This window comes from Cyprinodon tularosa, unplaced genomic scaffold (assembly GCF_016077235.1).
Source record: "Cyprinodon tularosa strain WSP-4 unplaced genomic scaffold, ASM1607723v1 ctg290, whole genome shotgun sequence".
Taxonomy (NCBI): Eukaryota; Metazoa; Chordata; class Actinopteri; order Cyprinodontiformes; family Cyprinodontidae; genus Cyprinodon; species Cyprinodon tularosa.
In genome coordinates, this window is record NW_024038997.1 from 1,529,650 (window position 1) to 1,550,340 (window position 20,691).

Genomic DNA, 20,691 nt, shown 5'->3' on the forward strand with positions numbered 1-20,691 from the left:
CTTGTCTTGTAAATTTGGATCAGAGACCCAAACTGTAAGCAGAATCCAAGCAGAATTGGTTTTAAAACCATAACCAGATCAGTCCGCTTCAATACTATGTAGCAGAACCGGACTGCGGATGGACCTCTAGGGTGTCCTCCTGAGTTTTCCTGCTCAGGTTTACTAGAATAACTGAACATCCTAAGGAATTTCCTCATTTTTGGTGTTTCCAGCAGCTCTGAGGATCCTGAACCTCAGATGAATGGGAGGAAGTGCTGCTGGCTGACTTTTTCCTCCCACAAAGACGCACTTCCTCCCAGCTCTGCAGCCCTGCTCATCAGAGGCCACAGGACACAAAGAGGAGCAGCAGAGAAACATGAAGGCCCTTGTTCTGCTTCTGCTTCTGCTGCTGGGATCTAGCTGTGTCTGTAAGTACAATGAGATGCTTCTGCTGCTGGTTCTTCTCCCAACTGGGACACCTCACATCCCTGCTCAGCGATTCATTTTCTTTATTGTTCAGACTCCATTAAGAAGCTGAAAACAGCTTGGTTCAAATCCTCATGTGATCTGGTTTAAAGTTTTGTTGATGTGAAAAATCCAGCATGTTGTTGCTATGTGGGTCTTTTAAAGTAGGATTTTCAGGAAAGAATAGATGGGACTATCTTTATTTATTTATGTGCTGGTTGCTGTGGCCTAAATTAAGCCCAGCAGACCAGGCTTATGTCTTAACTTAGACCTGAGTCCAAGGACTGTGGAACATCTATACCAGGGGTGGCAAACTGGTTCCAGAAAGAGCCGTGTGGCTGCAGGTTTTCTTTCCAACCAAGCAATGGCACACCAGACTCCATTCATCTCATCAAGTCATCATGTTCAGATTGGACTCACTTGATGAGATGAATGGAGTCTGGTGTGCCATTGCTTGGTTGGAAAGAAAACCTGCAGCCACACGGCTCTTTCTGGAACCAGTTTGCCACCCCTGATCTATACTGTAGGCCATTGAACAAAAGCAGTAATGAGCAATGATGTGTTTAAATAGATTTTTCTTTTTTAGTAAACAACAACCCTTACCATTTTAAAAAGCTATATTTCTTAGTATTTTACAAACCCTATAATATTGCAGCAATAAAAATACAATAATGAAATATTAAATATGTATTAATGCAAATACAAATAATTTCTCAGCAAAAATACACTATATTGCCAAAAGTATTTGCTCACCTGCCTTGACTCACATATGAGCTTAAGTGACATCCCGTTCCTAATCCATAGGGTTCAATATGACGTCGGTCCACCCTTTGCAGCTAGAACAGCTTCAACTCTTCTGGGAAGGCTGTCCACAAGGTTTAGGAGTGTGTTTATGGGAATTTTTGACCATTCTTCCAGAAGCGCATTTGTGAGGTCGCACACTGATGTTGGACGAGAAGGCCTGGCTCTCAGTCTCCGCTCTAATTCATCCCAAAGGTGTTCTATCGGGTTGAGGTCAGGACTCTGTGCAGGCCAGTCAAGTTCATCCACACCAGACTCTGTCATCCATGTCTTTATGGACCTTGCTTTGTGCACTGGTGCACAGTCATGTTGGAAGAGGAAGGGGCCAGCTCCAAACTGTTCCCACAAAGTTGGGAGCATGGAATTGTCCAAAATGTCTTGGTATGCTGAAGCATTCAGAGTTCCTTTCACTGGAACTAAGGGGCCAAGCCCAGCTCCTGAAAAACAACCCCACACCATAATCCCCCCTCCACCAAACTTTACACTTGGCACAATGCAGTCAGACAAGTACCGTTCTCCTGGCAACCGCCAAACCCAGACCCGTCCATCAGATTGCCAGATGGAGAAGCGCGATTCGTCACTCCAGAGAACGCGTCTCCACTGCTCTAGAGTCCAGTGGCGGCGTGCTTTACACCACCGCATCCGACGCTTTGCATTGCACTTGGTGATGTATGGCTTGGATGCAGCTGCTCGACCATGGAAACCCTTTCCATGAAGCTCTCTGCGCACTGTTCTTGAGCTAATCTGAAGGCCACATGAAGTTTGGAGGTCTGTAGTGATTGACTCTGCAGAAAGTTGGCGACCTCTTCGCACTATGCGCGTCAGCATCCGCTGACCCCGCTCCGTCAGTTTACGTGGCCTACCACTTCGTGGCTGAGTTGCTGTCGTTCCCAAACACTTCCATTTTCTTTTAATACAGCTGACAGTTGACTGTGGAATATTTAGGAGCGAGGAAATTTCACGACTGGATTTGTTGCACAGGTGGCATCCTATCACAGTTCCACGCTGGAATTCACTGAGCTCCTGAGAGCGACCCATTCTTTCACAAATGTTTGTAAAAACAGTCTGCATGCCTAGGTGCTTGAATTTATACACCTGTGGCCATGGAAGTGATTGGAACACCTGATTCCAATAATTTGGATGGGTGAGCAAATACTTTTGGCAATATAGTGTATTTCACTCTTCTTCACATTTCAAAATGTCCATGAAACAAACAAAACAAATGTTTAAAACTGAGTTAGCCTTACTTTGAAGATTTTTTAAGTAATTTTTGTTTGTTTAACTAAACTATTTGCATAAGTGGGTAAAGTACCCACAAATAAAGAACTAATAAGTAAATAACTTCCACTGATAATATCCTTTAAAATACTTTACTGTATCTTGACCTTATCTTGGAATAGTTCAAATTACTCACAAATCAGAGTAGTCAGATATTTTACTTTAAGTAGGAATACCGATACAAGAATATTACTCAAGTAAAAGTAATAAGGTAAAATAACCTTAAAAGTATTTTTTTTCAGTGTTACTTAAGTAAATGTAACTAGTAACTACCCACCTCTGAATATTAGGCATATATTCTCATCAGGATCTTATTACCTCTAGTTCTTACACTACAACTTTATCAACCTTGTGAAAGAAAATGATTATTAGTTTAAAAAAACATTCTCTAAAAGCTGTGATTGACTGAAAGTACTTTAATTGTCCAGGAAGTTGAAGAAATGGAAGTTAAAACACCAGGTGAATCAAGAAGCGAAGCTAAAGTTCAGTCATAGTCAGCAGAGTAATCTTTCTCATGGGCTCTGCCATCTTTGTATGTAGAGTCAGAATTGGCTATGATTTAGAGATGATTAAACAGATGATGATTTTTTTTTACCTTTCTGAGAGACTGAGGATATGTGCAATTAGGCAGTAGTGTTAGGAGGGTAATATTAGGCAGATATTGCAATTTGGCCTAAATGTAACTCAGACAAATCTGCAATGTGGCTAATGCACATGTTGACTGGGCAGTAATTGTTCAATTTGTACAACATGCATTCTCCAAATCCCTCAGATTGTAAGGGGTTATCTCATCCACTGCTTTCATCAGTCACCTGGTCCTCTACTGAACTTTTCGAGCAATTTTTCTGTTGAATATGATTGATGACTTGATTCACCTCGATACTCCATCTTCAGAAAAAAAAAAAACTTAAAAAACATAATCTTTTTGGGATCAAAGTAACGTTTTGCAACTCAAGATACATGTTTGCTTCCTCTCTGCAAACTGTGCTCCGAGTTTAAGAAAGCCATTAAGAATTTGGAAAATGATAATGAAATCCCCTGGAAAAGAGAATCTGGAGGATCTCTTTAAGCATGTATTTGCTATAAAACCATTGTTTCATGTCTTAAAGATAATGTGATAATATTGTGTAGATCTGACTAAGACAAAAAAAGACAAAAAAATCTGTAAAATCAAACCACATTTAAGCACATTGATTTAAGATTACTGTTAAATGTGCTTGGAAAACTTAATAATATTGTGTAAATACTAAAAAATATGATTTTTTTGCATATTATCATGTTCAGTTTAGGTTGATTAAAACCAGAAGGAATCAATTCTATATTTCTCAAAATAGAAGGTAAAACTGAATATTAGGTTTAATGTCAAAAGGTTTGTGTCAATAAAAACTCTCCATCATTATGTAATCTTACGTACTTACACAAGAGAGACAATTGTGACTTGTTGTTCAAGAAGATGCACAGAATGTGCTCAATAAGGAAACAGAATATTTCAGGTGAAAAACAAAAATCACACAACACTGCAGCGTTCCCGCACCTTTGATCCCGATTCAAACTCTATCACCGCCATTGCTGGTACATCAAATAGACCCCCCACAGACACCTTGAGTAATTCACAGGTCCAATAGCAGGTAATCCATTACCTAAAAACTCACACCTGAGTTATATTTTATGAAATAGTTTTGGAGGTAAGATGTGCTAAAGAAATGTTACTAATTGCTTTCCATTAACAGAATATTGTGGATGCTGCCAAAGGAAAAGGTTGGTGCAAAAACAATGTGCACTATTAAATTTGGTAGATCAGACTGTTTTTTTTCCCACTGTAATGTGAATAAACGTAAGTTTTAGTTAATCAGATTCACTATAACTAAGTCACAGAATTCTCAAAATTAAAGAGCAACATGTTTTATAAAAGGTGGATTTGCTGAATGAAAATCCCACTCATGTTGTGAAATGTGTATGTGTTAAAGAAATAGTTCATCAATGTAACTGTTGCTGGGGAGAGAGATTTTGAAGGTGATTCCTTTATTACTGATGATATAGCTCTCAACCTTAAGGCAGGATGGAGCAAGAGGCAGAAGTGGATCTTTACCAAGGTGCTTTAAAGAGTTTTTTGACTGGATGTGTTGCCAAGATCTTGCTGCTCACCTACAAGGCACTATATATCACTTCTTCTTACTTCTTACCTATCCGAAATTTTGCACCTCTACGTTCCAGCCAAGCGCTTCAATCTCACGGCACTAATCTTCTTAAAGTTACTAGACTAAAAGAAAATATGTAGGGGAGGCTGCTTTTTTCCCTCCACTTGTTCACCTTATGTTATGCTGCCTAATTCAATGCCTAAGCTTATATTGTATCGGTGTTTCGTTTATTTTTTAAGTTTGTTTTTAGATTCTATAGTTTTATTTCTTGTCTTACCATTTTTATCAGCTAATTATCAGCATCTCTTTAAGAGAGATTTTTTAATATATTTATGATCAAAATGTGAAAATTATTTATTACTGTTTCAATCTTGTTAAGGTCAGTAGTTTTAGTTAAATGTGAATCTTTTCATGACTCTGCTCCTTTAGAGGCTATTACATTCCTTATATTTGCATATTTGATGAAGGTTATCTTTTGCTTAGCAGGTTATCATGTTTTTTTTTATATTTAGCATTTTGATTCCAGCTGATTTTTTTTATTTTCTTAATGATTGAGAGGTGAATCTTGTAGATTTAACGAATAACTGAGGCAAAATCCAAAAATACAAGATAAAGAAATAATAAAATAAAATAAAATACAAAGAAACGAAAGAACAGAAAGCATCAGGGAAAGCTCACATGGGAAGCCAAAGACAAGGGAACAACTAAACAAAAACAAGGAACCAGCACTGAGTGACTGCAGAGGTGGAGTATATAAGGGTAATAGAACAAAGGATGTACTAATGAGCTGAATAAGGAGCAGGTTTGAGTGGAAGGAAGCCAAGGGGAAAGGTAACAAGCACAAGGGGGCAACAGGGAGTAACTAAAGACTGCTTCAATATAATATATATATATATATATATATATATATATATATATATATATATATATATATATATATATATATATATATATATATATATATATATATATATATATATATATATATATATATATATATATAATATAATATAATATAATAAATAAACCAAAGATCAACAAAACAGAATAACTAATAACTGAAAACTAAAATCTTAAGAGTCCAAAAACGGGAGAACCATGACAATGAAACTGTAGCTCAGTGAAGGGTGACAGATATCAGACCTTTCTCATGTCTTTACATTTTTTCAAACCAGGGGATTGATTTACTTCTTTTTTAGATCTGTGAAGTAGATCCAATCTACTTTAGAAGTAGACAGGCTGTACGTTCAGCCTGTGAGACAGGCTTTGTTTCACTGATTTCTGAAACAGCAATCAGCTGTCTAAAACATTAGGTGAATCAAAGTTAAATACTAGTTTGATTAATGGACAGTATGAGGTTCGTAATTACATCTTCATTGCAAGCCATGTTGGTTAAACATGCTTTTATTTTTCCAACTGAAATCATCATTTGAATTTTGTTTTTGATTGCTCAGCTTTTACTTCGTAATGACATATATTTGGATGTTCTGAAATATTTAACAGCGCCAAAAAGGCATAAAAAGAACATATTTGAGAGGGAAATATTTTCTCAGAGTATGGTGTTTAACAAAGGAATATAGATAAACCAGGGTTGCTGCGCGCTCGCCAACTCTGAAGTTGAATAAGATTAAAAGGTTTATTTAGGTATTTATAGGTGTTTGCAGGCTGCTCTGACCTCAGACAAAACCTGACTATTAACAAGGATCATTTTATTTGAGCTCAATTTTGTTATGGCCTGTTGGTATTTAAAAAGAATAAAAACCATCACAATAATTTGTTTTATCCAGCCTATTTCTTTGTCTGGAACTTGTTGTTTGCTACATCTCAAAATAAATAGGTTTTCAAGATTATGTAAAGCTAGATTTGACAGTGTTGCCATTATTTTGCCGTTATAAAACTTAGAAAATTAAGTAAAAGGAAGTTATCATCCAGAATTGTAGAAAAATGTTCCTTTAACAGGGTAGTGCATTAACCAGTATAAGATTTAAAGCATCCGTCATAAAATTTTTTACCTACATTACTTATACTTTTATACTTTAAAAAGTTTTAAAAATGGTACTTTATTGAGTAAAAAGCTTAGGTTTATACTCTAACTTCTACTAAAGGGTTTTGAAACAACAGAATTTATATTTCTAATTGAGTAATAAACATTAATACTTTTGACACCTCTGACAAGGATTATAAAATGCTAAGGAAAGTAACTGGAGTTAATTCAAAGAAAATAACAAAGCAGCAGAGGAACGGAAAGCCGTTAGCTTTGAGTGTTAGTGTGAGCAGATAGGTATTCCTGTTGTGGCTTTTTTTTTTTCAAAGAGTGGAGTTATTTTAAGCCTGCAGGTGTTCTCCTGCATCTCTCCCTCTCCAAGCACACCACCATTACGTCAGTAAATGATTGTTCTTGGTGTAAAAATTACTGGCAGATTTTTAGGTTCAGACACGTTTTAAGACAAGGCTTACATGCATTGCTGGTTAATTTTCTGACCCACTGATTTATTTTCAATATTCAGAGCCCTTCCACATAGGAGCAAGGCACTTAAAACAGGGCTTTAAAATATTGACGATTAAGGAGAGAACCTAAGGACCCTCTGTTTCCTTGTATTGTCAGCGTCCTAAAATACATTAGTCTAGGCTTTGAATGTCTTTGAAGTAAAGGTAAAGGGATGTTCTGATGCAGACACCCTACATTTGTGATTTGCAGTGGTCAGAATTACAAAGAAATACATACAAGAGAAATCACCAAACATTATTAAGGTGTCTCATAAGAAACAATAAGGCAGACATTCAGCAAGAGTCCCATGATGCAAGCAGGAGGCGCAATAAAAACTTGTAGTTCAGTCAAAGATTAATTGAAAAGAGAGATTTGAGACCTGAGTTCATATGGGTGTTGGCAAAAAGAAGTGGAGTACACTTAAATTAACACAGGTCATCCATCTTCTTCAACATAGTAACCTTGTTTTATCCTGTCTGGCGCATAATGATGGTTCTACTCCTGGTGTTCTACTTTTTAATGGGTTAACATTATTTATTTATTACGGACAAGTATGTACATTTCACATATGATATGCTGTATCACCTCAAGTTTTAAGCAATCTGGGAAAACGTTTCCCAGAAGGACCTTTACAAAAAAATACTGATTTAAATTACACCTAAAAAAGGAAATCTAAACCCCATCATGACCTGTTCTCCCTGCTTCCCTCTGGGAAAAGGCTTCACAATATTCGATGCAGGTCCAGCAGATTCTGAAATAGCTTCTTTCCCGCCGCCATCAGAGCTAAACTGTTGAGAAAACTATAAAGAAAACTATAAATCATGTCATGCATCACACTGAGAACACCAAACCAAAATACTGCATAATTCCTAAATATACATCTAATGCTCTGAACTTCAATATCAATGCGTTTTTTGCACCATGTTCTTTCTCCCACACTGTTTACATTTGATCACTGCAGCACTTTAAGAAATGGAAATATCATGAAGCTGTCAAAACAAAATTTCATTTTGTATAAACTCTGTGTATGCAAATTACACTAAAGCTGTCTTAGTTTAAGTTATAATAACATGACTTTTTTTTTAAAGAAATACACTGAATATTGTACCTGAAACATCTGCTGTTTGAATCTGGTTTTAGGATTCAGAAAGTTTCTCAGGTTAGATCCATGAACAGAAAAATATTACATTCTTAGAGGCACTTAGGTTTCCACTTGCTGGCTCTTCATGTGAGGGAGCAACAACCAGCTCACTGGGGACTTGGGCACTTACCTATGCAAAAATGTATGTGTTACTCTTAAATTATTTAGCTTTTTTAAAATGTAACTTCTGCAGAACCTGACATTAGTGATCTCAAACAGGCTTTGTATGGAGAATGTTCTAAGCTCTAATTTAGCGGATTGATTGTTATGGCTGTTGCCTGTGAATAGGAGGTTATGCAATAACTTAGTTGATGGAAAATCATGACATGCATATTAGCAATATTAGAATATTACCAGCAAGAAATGGCAAAGAATATCTTACATTTCTGAAACATACATATTTGCTTTTACCAGTTTTTCAGATTTTTTATATGACTTTCAAATGTTTAGTGTGTGTAGGGATTAAACCAAGGAATTTGATCTATTGAAACTGTATGAACCTTCGTACGGATAAGCCTTGAAGAAAACTTGTGTTTCCTTCTTTGTTTGGACCAAGCTGGCTTGGAATAACATTAAAAAACACTCATTTGTTCTTACCTGGAAGGAGGCAGGTCTAAACCAATGCTGAATCATGGCTTTAGGAGTTGCTGATCTGAGATCTGATAGATAACCCCTTACAATCTGTAGATTACCAGGTAGTTGATGGGAGGTTTTCTGCTTCACGGAATTGGTGGTTTTTGCAGCAGGTTGGGGGGAGGGAGTCCGTATATGATCTAAACTGTATTCTTTGAAGATCTCCTCTGTGTTATATTGAAGGCTGAAGACAGAGTGCAGCTACGAATCTAATACCTTCAAGCCTACTGCTGTATGAATTGAATTTTGTTCCATAATTGTTGTAAACAATCAACATATTTTGTAAATGGAAATTTACGAGATAAAATCTAGACACGAAACATCAAAAGAATTCTTAGTCAAAAATAAATTTGCTGTTTAATACGACCACTAGATGGTTTTGGTTGGAATTTAAAAAATTTCAATTTCGAAATAAAAACAATCAAAAAGCACAGAGTAAAATCTGAGGAAAGTAAGTTACTCCAAATTATTTATTAATTTTTTTTGTGGAAGTTTTATATCTACCGTAAATCCTCTAATATAGGCCCGGGCCTTTATTTCACTCAAGTGCATCGCGGTCCAGGCCTTTATTGGAAAGAGGCCAGAATTAGAGACAGGCCTCTATTGCTATTTGAGCAAAACAGACTACCAGTGGAATGAATAAAAATGAGATTTTGTGTCTATTTGAACCTATAAAACACTAGGTTCATTTATTGAAAAAGTACAGTTACCATGTCTCGCTTGGTTTGAAGTAAAAAAGAAAAAAAAAAATCCTCCAATTCTGTTTAATCCTCCTCCTCAGTTTCCTCCTCCTCTTCATCTCTCCCTTTAATCTCCTCATCACTCGCACTCCTCCTCATGTTCTGCTGCGTGTCTGTTCTCTTCCTCGCGCAGACGGGCAGCAGTCAGGGCCTGTCGTCCAGCAGCGCAGGGCTGTGGTACTTGTATGTTACTACCACAAGTATAATGTTGAGGTATGCCCAGGAAAAACGTTTATAGCCCCGGCCTGTATTAGAGACCGGCCATTATTTACCTCCTCTGACAGCGAGACCGGCCAATGTTAGAGTCCCGGCCGCTAATGGAATACGGGCCAATATTAGAGAATTTACGGGTAATATGCTTTTTTCTTCCAAATTTCAATTAATGAAACATGTTATTTGCTTGTGCCCTGCGATGGTTTGCTGGTGACCTGTCCAGGGTGTAACCCGCCTCTCGCCCATAGACAGCTGGAGATAGGCACCAGAAGCCCTTGCGACCCCGCTTGAGATAAGCATGAAGGCAAATGGATGGATGGATGAATGTTATTTGTTTGAAACAATAATGGAACAAAATTCAGTTTATACTACTACTGACATTACTAGCTGAGAGCACATCTGTCTCTGGCTAAACTCTGCTATTTGTAGATGACGGTTTCTTTGCTTTTGAAAGTTCAGCAAAGCTCTGTTTTATTCCAGATTTCTTTTGCCACTGTAGGTGCATGATAGACCTTCATGTTCACATAACAAGGTTTAGCCAGAATCCCCCTTTGTTTTGTTTTGGAGTCACCTTTATAAATTGGGCTATGGGACATTGGATTACTCAGAGAAATGTTATGTAAATCAATCTTGGAATAGCACCATGGAGCTAGAAATCTGCATTTAGATGAAAACTAATGAATCACCTAGAACTAAAATGTATAGAAACTCATGGAAAGGAGAAGGAAAGATTCTTTGTGAAGTCTGTAATGCAGAAATACGCTTCCAAATCTTTTAAGATGAGGGAAGGAGAGAAAGAGTGAAAATATTAGACACTATTCACTGTGCTACAGTGTTTATTTCTACTCTGATCCAAGATCAGAAAACATGGTGCTGACTCCAGACAGTGTTACTTTATCTAGCTGCTTCTATGTCATAAGAATGACATGATATCCAATAATGAAAATCATGTTTTTTTAAAGTGCAAAGGGCATGTGTCAATGAAAAGGACACAACAGGAGGTCTTAAAAGTCTGAGACATTTTATGGTCAAACTGAGCTACAGGTCATCCACCTAATCATTAAAAACCTAAAAGTGCTTCATTTTCTGCTTAAAGTGAAGGCTGCAACATCTAAAATAAGCATCCTTACTGTTTGGAGGTAAGGGTTAGGTGGACCTAAACACAAGGATACTTAGAGCAGGATTAAGACAAAACCAGAACATTCAATGACATAGCAGCATCAACTGAACATCCAAAAACACAGGCAGTCTGAGAAATCAGTACTAAATCCAGGTGGGGTATGAACCGTGGTAGATAAACATTGATAGAGAAAATGTACAAACTGATTTCAAAACAAACTTAAAGATATTAAAGTTAAAGTTAGACCTCAGGCTTCCGGAACATGTAGGGAGAGGACGCACACGCGAAGGCTCCCAGCCCACTTTGTTATGCTCCCTTGGAACAAACTTTCTGCACGAACTTTGACACAATATTAAATGCTAAAGTTGATTTAATTGTTTTTTCAGTGACTAACATGTCCAAAAACGCGAAATCAGCTAACTTACAGACTCCGGCTACACGTGCGGCGGGCAAGCTAGCAGCCTTTGCAGCTAGCAACCTTCCAACAACAACAGAGGACCCTGTGTCACCCGACAAACCTGCGGCAACGGTGGTGGCCATGGACCAACTGGCGGCGGAATTCGCTAAACAGCGAACATCACTTAAAGAAGATGTTTCTACTCTTATTCAAGACGCCATTAGACCGCTACAAGCTTCACTTGACTCCCTACAGACAACAGTGACCTCATTCCAGAACCGTCTCACCGCCGTTGAGTCGGTGGCAGGTGATAACTTCGAGCGGGTAACAGCGGCCGAGTCTACCATCAAAATGCTCCAGAGCCAGACCCAGTCGCTGCTGGACCGGTGCGATGAACTCGAGAACCGCTCACGGAGATCTAACCTCCGCATATTAAATATTCCTGAGGGCAGTGAAGACGGCAAAGATCCCTTAAAGTACATGTCGGACGTCTTGATGGAAGTTATGGGTCCTGATGTTTTTTCTAAACCGCCTGAGCTGGAGAGAGCCCACCGTACCCCGACCTCCAGAGCCGGCCAGAGATCTTCCCCTCGAGCGTTCCTGGTCTGCTTCTCCAGATTCCAACAGAAAGAAGCTGCGCTGCGTTGGGCCAGGAATCATGAGCTCAAATACCGAGGCGCCACAATAAGGATTTATCAGGATGTCAGTGCAACGCTCGCTAAAAAGAGAGCCGCGTTTAACGGCGTCAAGCAGGCCCTGTATCAGAAGAACATCAGATTCCAACTGCTCTACCCGGCCCGGCTGCGAGTGACGTGTGGAGACGACGTGTTCACCTTCGGCTCACCTGAGGAAGCTCAGAAGTTCTATGATCGGAGGTTCGGTAACTCAGAATAACTCTCCATGACATGCGATGTCAACCTGCGGCTCATGGACCCGAGGTTTGATCACTCAGTGATGTAACTATTAGACTTATCAGCATTATGCTGAATTATATCTAGACTTTTTTTTTTTTTCTCTTTTTCTCTCTATTAAAACACTCTCGTTACATTTCAATCTTGAGGTTATATATATTCTTATATATGTGCCTATTTGTTTGTTGATTATCCTGATGTCTAACCATCAGTCTTTTTTTTTTTTTTTTTTTTTTTTTTTTTTTTCCCCTTCATGGTTTGTTTCAATTTTGAGGTTAAGAGAGTCCAGCTTACTGTTGACTGGGAGCCTTCCAGAGTATTGAGAAAATGTGCTTCTGGAAGTTTTTTTATTTAGTGTTTAGCCTGCAGCTTGCCTCAGAGAGAGCTACAAGTATAGGCTTAGTTTTAGTTTCATGTTTGTTTGTGGGGAGGGCTGGGGAAAGGGACACCACTGAATGTTTGCAACATATACTTTTTTCTACTAGCTTGAGTGATAAAGATAGCTTAACTGTACATTGTTTTGTTTTTTGTTTTTTTTTTTTGTTTGTTTTTTTCTCTCTTCTCTCTCTTATTTATTCATTTATTTGTTTATTTTCTTCTTTTTTCTCTCTCCATTTCATATTTCTGTTCCATCTCATATCAACTCTAGTTAAACATGGTAAATAGTATCAACACAGAACTGGCTTCTATACGATTCGTTAGTTGGAATGTGAGGGGTTTGAATGGGCCTGTTAAGAGAGCCAGGATATTTAACCATCTAAAGTATTTAGAATGCGATATTGCATTTTTACAGGAAACCCACCTATTACTAAAAGATCAAGTTAGACTTAAAAAGAGATGGGTGGGCAATGTGTTCCATTCCAATCTTAACTCCAAAACTCGCGGAACAGCTATATTAATCAATAAAAAAATTCAGTTTAATGCGACTGCTGTTATCTCTGATCCACAGGGACGATTTGTAATGGTCTCAGGGCTCCTCTATCACAAGCCGGTGGTCCTAGTAAATATTTATGCCCCAAATTGGGATGATGAGACTTTTATAGTCAAAATTATATCACTAATCCCAGATCTGAACTCAAAACAGATGATTTTTGGCGGAGACTTAAACTGTGTGATGAATCCAACACTTGACCGCTCCAGCTCTAAAACTGCAAACCTCTCCAAAAAGGCAAAACTATTATCAGATTTTATGGATCAGATAGGAGGTGTTGACCCATGGCGCTTTCTATTTCCACAAAGTAAGTCCTTCTCCTTTTTTTCCAATGTACATCACTCCTATAGCAGAATAGACTATTTTTTCATAGACCAGAACCTTCTTCCCTCTGTCAAAAAAGCTGAATATTCATCTATAGTAGAATCAGATCATGCCCCTGTACTGCTTGATCTTACATTTCCTCTTCATCAATTACAACATCCCCCCTGGAAACTTGACAGAAACTTCTTGGCTGACGAGAACTTCTGTGAAATGATATCCCAAAAGATTGAGGACTTTATAAATTTCAACAAAAAAGATGATATCTCTCCTTCTCTCCTGTGGGAAACATTAAAAGTAGTGATTAGGGGTGAGATCATAGCCTACTCAGCAAAAATGAAGAGGATCAATAGAAATAAGCAAGAGGAGCTTATTAAAGCTATATCTATGGTGGATGCCCAATACTCTGTTTCTCCCTCCCCCGAGCTCTATAAGAGGAAGCTGGACCTCCAAACACATTATAATTTACTATCAGCTGAAAAAACAGAACGTCTCCTATTAAAATCACGTGGGTATGTTTACGAGCACAGTGACAAGGCTGGGTGTTTATTAGCACATCAACTCAAGTGCCACTCTGCCTCTCAACAAATCCCACAAATTCGTAGAGAAGATGGCACCCTAACTATTGATCCAGAAGAAATTAAGGACACATTTACCTCATTTTACTCAAATCTGTATACCTCAGAGAAGACAAATAATTGCTCTGACATGGAAGATTTCTTTAATAACCTCCAAGCTCCTTCTGTAACAACAAATCACAGGACAGAATCCGAACTTCCATTAAATTGTAAGGAAATTATTACTGCAATAAAATCGATGCAGAGTGGCAAGGCACCAGGCCCAGATGGATATCCCATAGAGTTCTTTAAAAAGTTTTCTCATAAACTATCAACAATTCTACTCGATATGTTTAACGACTCACTGTCCCATGGATCACTCCCGCAGACATTGACTGAAGCATCAATTACCCTCCTGCTAAAGCCAGGTAAAGATAGCAAAGAGTGTAGCTCGTACAGACCCATCTCCCTCCTAAACTGTGATGTGAAGATCCTGGCCAAAGCCCTTGCTTTACGCCTTGAAACCACAATACATGACGTTATTTCTGCTGACCAAACTGGTTTTATTTCAGGCCGACATTCATTCACAAATATCCGTCAGCTCTTAAATGTTATCCACTCTCCTGTGTCCAGCGCTGTACCTGAAGTAGTTATCGCGCTGGATGCAGAGAAAGCTTTTGATCGGGTAGAATGGGGATATTTATTTGCATGTCTAAAGAAATTTGGATATGGCCCCAATTTGGTCTCGTGGATTAAACTTTTGTATACCTCTCCCAAAGCCTGTGTAATCACTAATGGTAAACGCTCACAGTACTTTCATCTATCAAGGGGCACCCGTCAGGGCTGTCCAATCAGTCCATTGTTGTTTGCCTTGGCTATAGAACCCCTGTCTATTACTCTCAAAACTTCCCCATCCATTACTGGGATCATTAGGAGGGGTAGAGAGTTCAAGGTATCTCTTTATGCTGACGATTTATTAATGTATGTATCTGACCCTGCTTTATGTGCTCCTCATATCATTCACACCCTGAAGAGGTTTGGCGCCCTCTCTGGGTACAAACTGAACTCGTGGATTAAACTTTTGTATACCTCTCCCAAAAGCCTGTGTAATCACTAATGGTAAACGCTCACAGTACTTTCATCTATCAAGGGGCACCCGTCAGGGCTGTCCAATCAGTCCATTGTTGTTTGCCTTGGCTATAGAACCCCTGTCTATTACTCTAAAAAACTTCCCCATCCATTACTGGGATCATTAGGAGGGGTAGAGAGTTCAAGGTATCTCTTTATGCTGACGATTTATTAATGTATGTATCTGACCCTGCTTTATGTGCTCCTCATATCATTCACACCCTGAAGAGGTTTGGCGCCCTCTCTGGGTACAAACTGAACTTAAATAAAAGTGAATGCTATCCTGTTAATGACTTGGCCCTTCAAATACAGGATGGTGCCCTGCCGTTCCATCTGTCTAAAAACGGCTTTAAATACCTGGGCATTAATATTACAAGAGATCTGCAGAATCTTTACCAAGAAAACTTCTATCAGTTATTCGAGAAAATTAAATTAGATTTAAAGAAATGGAAATTACTTCATCTATCTCTGGCAGGGCAAGTTAATTGTATCAAAATGAACGTGCTTCCCAGATTTCTTTACCTATTTCAATGTATCCCACTTTATCTTCCTAAATCTTTTTTTAAATCTATTGATAAGGCTCTGATTTCATTCATATGGAACGGGAAGAAGCCTAGAATACGGTTAGAACTGTTACAGAGGCCTAAAAACCAAGGTGGCTTAGCCCTTCCAAACTTATGTCACTACTATTGGGCCTCAAATGTTCAAAAAATTATGTACTGGCTCCACACTCCTGATGCAGACTGGTGCCACTTTGAAGCTGTATCTTGCATCTCTACTTCTCTTAGAGCCCTGATCACTTCCAACCTTCCCCTCCCCTTCTCACAATATACTAACAATCCTATAGTTATAAACACTCTCAAAATATGGTCTCAGCTCAGACAGAACTTTGGGTTTAATAACCTTCTCCATCTGGGTCCTATACACAATAATCACCTTTTCCTCCCAGCTAAGGTAGACTCTGAGTTTACTTTCTGGCAGAAACGTGGCATTCTTAATTTTGAGGACTTGTACATAAATGATAGCTTTGGAACCTTTGAAGATGTGTCACATAAATTTGGCCTCCCTCGGTCTAGCTTATTTAGATATTTCCAAATCCGCCACTTTCTTCAACATCACGACCCCAGTTTTCCATACATATTACCTTCTGGTCTAGATGATCTATTAAAATCTCAGTTTAATTCCAAAAGACTGGTCTCCAGAATCTATGATAGTATACTCTCTTTTAAAAACATAACACTAGAAAAGACCAGAGCAGACTGGGTGGAAGAGCTGGGGGAGGACTTGGAAAAGGACACTTGGGAAAACGCGTTATTAAGAGTAAACAGCAGCACTTTCTGTGCTAAGCTTAATATTATACAATTTAAGGTCCTACATCGTATTCACTATTCCAAATCAAGACTAGCTAAAATATATCCTAACATAGATGCAAGATGTGACAGGTGTCAAAACACTCCAGCTGACTTGACATATATGTTTTGGTCATGCCCAGCCCTGGCAACCTACTGGTCAACCATCTTTAAAACACTATCAGAAGGATTGAATATTAACCTTCAACCCAACGTCGCTATGGCCATATTTGGTGCCATAGATGGAAGATATATGACATTAAGGGAAGGCCATAGAAACATAATCGCTTTTACAACGCTGCTCGCACGGAGAAGAATCTTACTGCACTGGAAATCTAAAAATCCACCCAAGGTGTCCTTGTGGTTTAGTGACCTGACACACTTCATGCAATTAGAGAAAATGAAATATACTCTAAGGGGATCTAAGGACAAATTTTTCTCTGTCTGGGATCCGTTACTGACACATATATGTAAACTTAAAACTGTGCCCACTTAAATACCCTCTGCCAGTCCTTCTGAGTTTGTATATGTGATTTGCATTCAACCCATGTGTACCATTACCGGTGAGGTGCACAGTCTTGGTGCTGGAGAACTGAGATAAATGTTCGTTATGTATACTTGCGTGCGTGCATATCTTGATGTATATATGTATGTAAAACTGATTATTATAATTTTTTTTTTTTTTTTTTTTTTTTTTTTTTTATCCATATATTTCATTACTCTCATTTATTATTACGATAATTTATTTATTTATTTTATTTTACTATTATTATTATTTTTTTTTATTTTATTTTATTTTTTTTTTTTTATTTAATCAATATTCTATATATATATATATGTATAAGTACGGGTATATGTAGGTGTGCATGTATACATGTGTATATATGTATATGTCCCCTATTTATTTATTTATCTAATTTTATTTATTTTTTTATTCTTTTATTTTTTTAGCTATTGTCTATTTTTGTATTACTTTTAACTACCTACTCCTGCTAGATTGGTGTCCAAACGGTTGTCGGGATGGGGGGGTTAAAATATAAATATGAGTATCATGCCTCTTGTATGGAAATTATAGATTGTACCACTGATGCTCAATAAAAAAAAAAATAAATAAAAAAATAAAAAAAAAAGATATTAAAGTTATATATAAATAAAGCAGCAACCTGAACCACCTTACTGTATATCAGACCAAAACGAAAACCTTGACTTTGTAGCTCTATCCTTGTGTCAAAGCTAGACGTTTGTCCCATAAGAAATGTAAATTAAGGAGCAGATCTAACCTCTCCCTAGTTGTATTTCTTTTATATATTTTTCATTCAGTTATATCTTCCTCCAGATAAACTCTCTGACCTTTCAGATACGTCATCACTTTTCTTTTTAATGAAAAAAACTGAAACTGAAAATTTAATGAAATTCTTGCTAAGTTAGTCAAAGCTAAACTGCTCAGTACAAATTTTAAACCCATTTTACCGCATGATGATCCTTATTTCTTGTGTTGTTCTCATTTGCAGACATGACATATGCTCCTAGCTTTGATTCATCCACCCATGAACCAGAGGAACTATCCAGTGGTTCAGCCAGAACCCTCACAAATAAACCATTACCTACCACAGACGAAGCCCATGGAACCACCCAACACTCCAATATCTCCTACATCCACAATTCATCAACTCACGGAGCTTCAACTCATGTCAACACAACCAAACCTCCAGATTTAGATCCAAATGGCATAACGTCTATCTCAGAGCTGTTACATCCAATCTCAGACAAAAGCGGGTTATCAGATCCCAGCATTTCCACTGCAAATCAAGTAAGTGGTCACAGTGTCCCGGCCAGACCAGGTGTGTCCACCACTGACCAGTTAAATACACTCATTGCTTCACACAGTTTGGATGTGTCCACCACCAATCTTTTGGATGTCAGAACTGTCTCCTCTGGTCCAGATGGGTTTGCAACTGACCAATCAGATGTTTACAGTGTCTCTTTGGGTCCTGGTGTTTTTACCATTCACCAATCAGAAGTTCAAACTGGTTCATTTGGTGTTGTGGTATCCACTGACAACCCATTAGAAGTGTCAGACAAATCAAGAGGGCAAACATACTCGTGGCCCAGGACTGAAATATCATCCGTGTTGAGCACATTATCGTCCCTTGATGAAGACCTGGTGAACACCAATGGAGGCAGAACCACCAGACTGGGTTCTTCTACAGGATACCCTCAAGTGAGCATGGCTGAATCAAAGACCTCAACAGTCCCAATTAAGTTTTCAACAGCCACTCCATCTACATCTCCTGATACTTTATCTACCAAGTTTCAACTTAACACCACAGCAACATCGTATCCTGTTACAAACAAAGAAAGTTCTACTTTAGCCCCACCAACCACAGCTTACACGACTGGAGAATCACACCTGACACCTGTATCCATGACAGCGACAAAGCCAGTATATAACCATCACACCGTTAAGCTTGTCACAGAAGCTACACCTTCAGCTCAAGGTTTCACCCAACATCAAGACACAACTAAGAATGTGTCCGAAGAATTTGAAAGTGCACAAACTGGGCCAACTGAAACCAAACCAAACTCTACACGTGCTATTTCAGGATCTACAAATGCACCTGCAATAACACCTGAGACCAAACCAGTCACACCAAGATCAACCCCTAAATCTACATTTGCTTTTAAAAATGTGTTTTCTTCACCTGGAACCTCACCTGGAGCTATAACACTTGAAATCACACCTGGAACTTCTGCTCCTAGAGCTTCATCTGGAACTTTCACAAATGAATTCACACCTACAGCCACACCTGCAACTTCTACACCTAAGTCCACACCTAGAACCCCCACACATGAAATCACCACAGAAAATACAACCAAGCCTGGTGGTTCTCATGAGACCATGCCTATTGTTAAGTCAACAACTATGCATACCATCACAACTAGAACTGGAGCTGCACCCACATCTAAAACTACAGCAGCCAGAAGACGTGTTTCTACAATGGAAGCAACACCTAGTTCTACACCTGTGACCTCACCCAGAGGAACAACTAGAACAGTATCCACCCCCTCTACACCCACAATGACTACAATCAGAACTGTACAAATGAGCCTCTCCAGCATCACCACACAAACAACAAAATCTTCTACAACTCCACCGCTGACCACTACAAAAGTGAGTATATCGTTTCTGTTTAGCCAGGGGCATAACACCCCAGACAACATAGCTCCTAGGATCATTCCGGCACTCAAACAACCCCACCACTTTAAGGTGCCAGCTCACAGGGTGATGACAGCCAACACTGTAAAACAAATTTATGTGAGATCTCCAACATCTTATTGAAAACACTGTGAAACCTATGTTTTTCAAGTAAGAACTTCTGTAAAAGTAAAAAAGAAAAATCCACTGGACTTAGTTTCCAAGATTTGAAGATGTTTCGCTACCTCTCCAGGAAGCTTTCTCAATTCAAATGTCTGGATCCACAGTGAGTTTTCGTCTTTATATAGACAAGGCCTTGTATTGCTTGGAAACATGCAAATGGTAACCAATGAGTGGGTCATTTGGTTCCATTGTTAGCCTGTAATATCTGAAACCTGTCTATGATTCTGAAGGTCAGTTGTTAAGGGGGGGGGGGTCGTTAAAGGGAGGGATTGTCTCCTGTAGTACCTGAAACCTGTCTATGATTGTTAAGGGTCAGTCGTTAAGGAGGTATTGATCACTGGCTGGACCGGGGAGGTACTTTGTTCCTCTGTGATGGGGTGAGGGGTGTGGTGATATCTGGAAGGGATCATCTCTATAACTGAATTGTAAGTTTTTGGAAGCTGGAATCTGAGTCCACCACCTCTGTTTAAAGTTGTTTTTTTCTCCCTTAACATAGATGGCTTCCTTCACGCCCCTCTCAAACCACCTATTTTCTCTATCCAGAATGTGAACATTCTGGTCCTCAAAAGAATGTCCTTTATCAACAAGGTGTTCTGTAGATGTACTGCGGAGTCTTGTCCAGAGGAGGCCGTTCTTCTGTGTTGGGCCATGCGTCTGTGGAGAGGTTGTTTGGTTTCTCCAATATAAAGATCAGAGCATTCCTCGCTGCACTGAACAGCATA

General features: G+C 38.6%; 1 protein-coding gene across 2 annotated transcripts in view; it reads left to right on the forward strand.

The window, feature by feature from the left end:
- The first annotated feature begins 237 nt into the window (after positions 1-237).
- The window catches only part of LOC119787247 (receptor-type tyrosine-protein phosphatase beta-like), a 47,376-nt gene continuing 26,922 nt past the window's right edge, over positions 238-20,691 (forward strand). For both annotated transcript variants that reach the window (XM_038290997.1, XM_038290998.1), the window contains exons 1-2: positions 238-407; positions 18,102-19,762. In XM_038290997.1, coding sequence (XP_038146925.1) covers positions 356-407; positions 18,102-19,762 — 1,713 coding nt within the window. In that variant the 5' untranslated portion in view covers positions 238-355. The remainder of the gene's footprint in view (positions 408-18,101; positions 19,763-20,691) is intronic.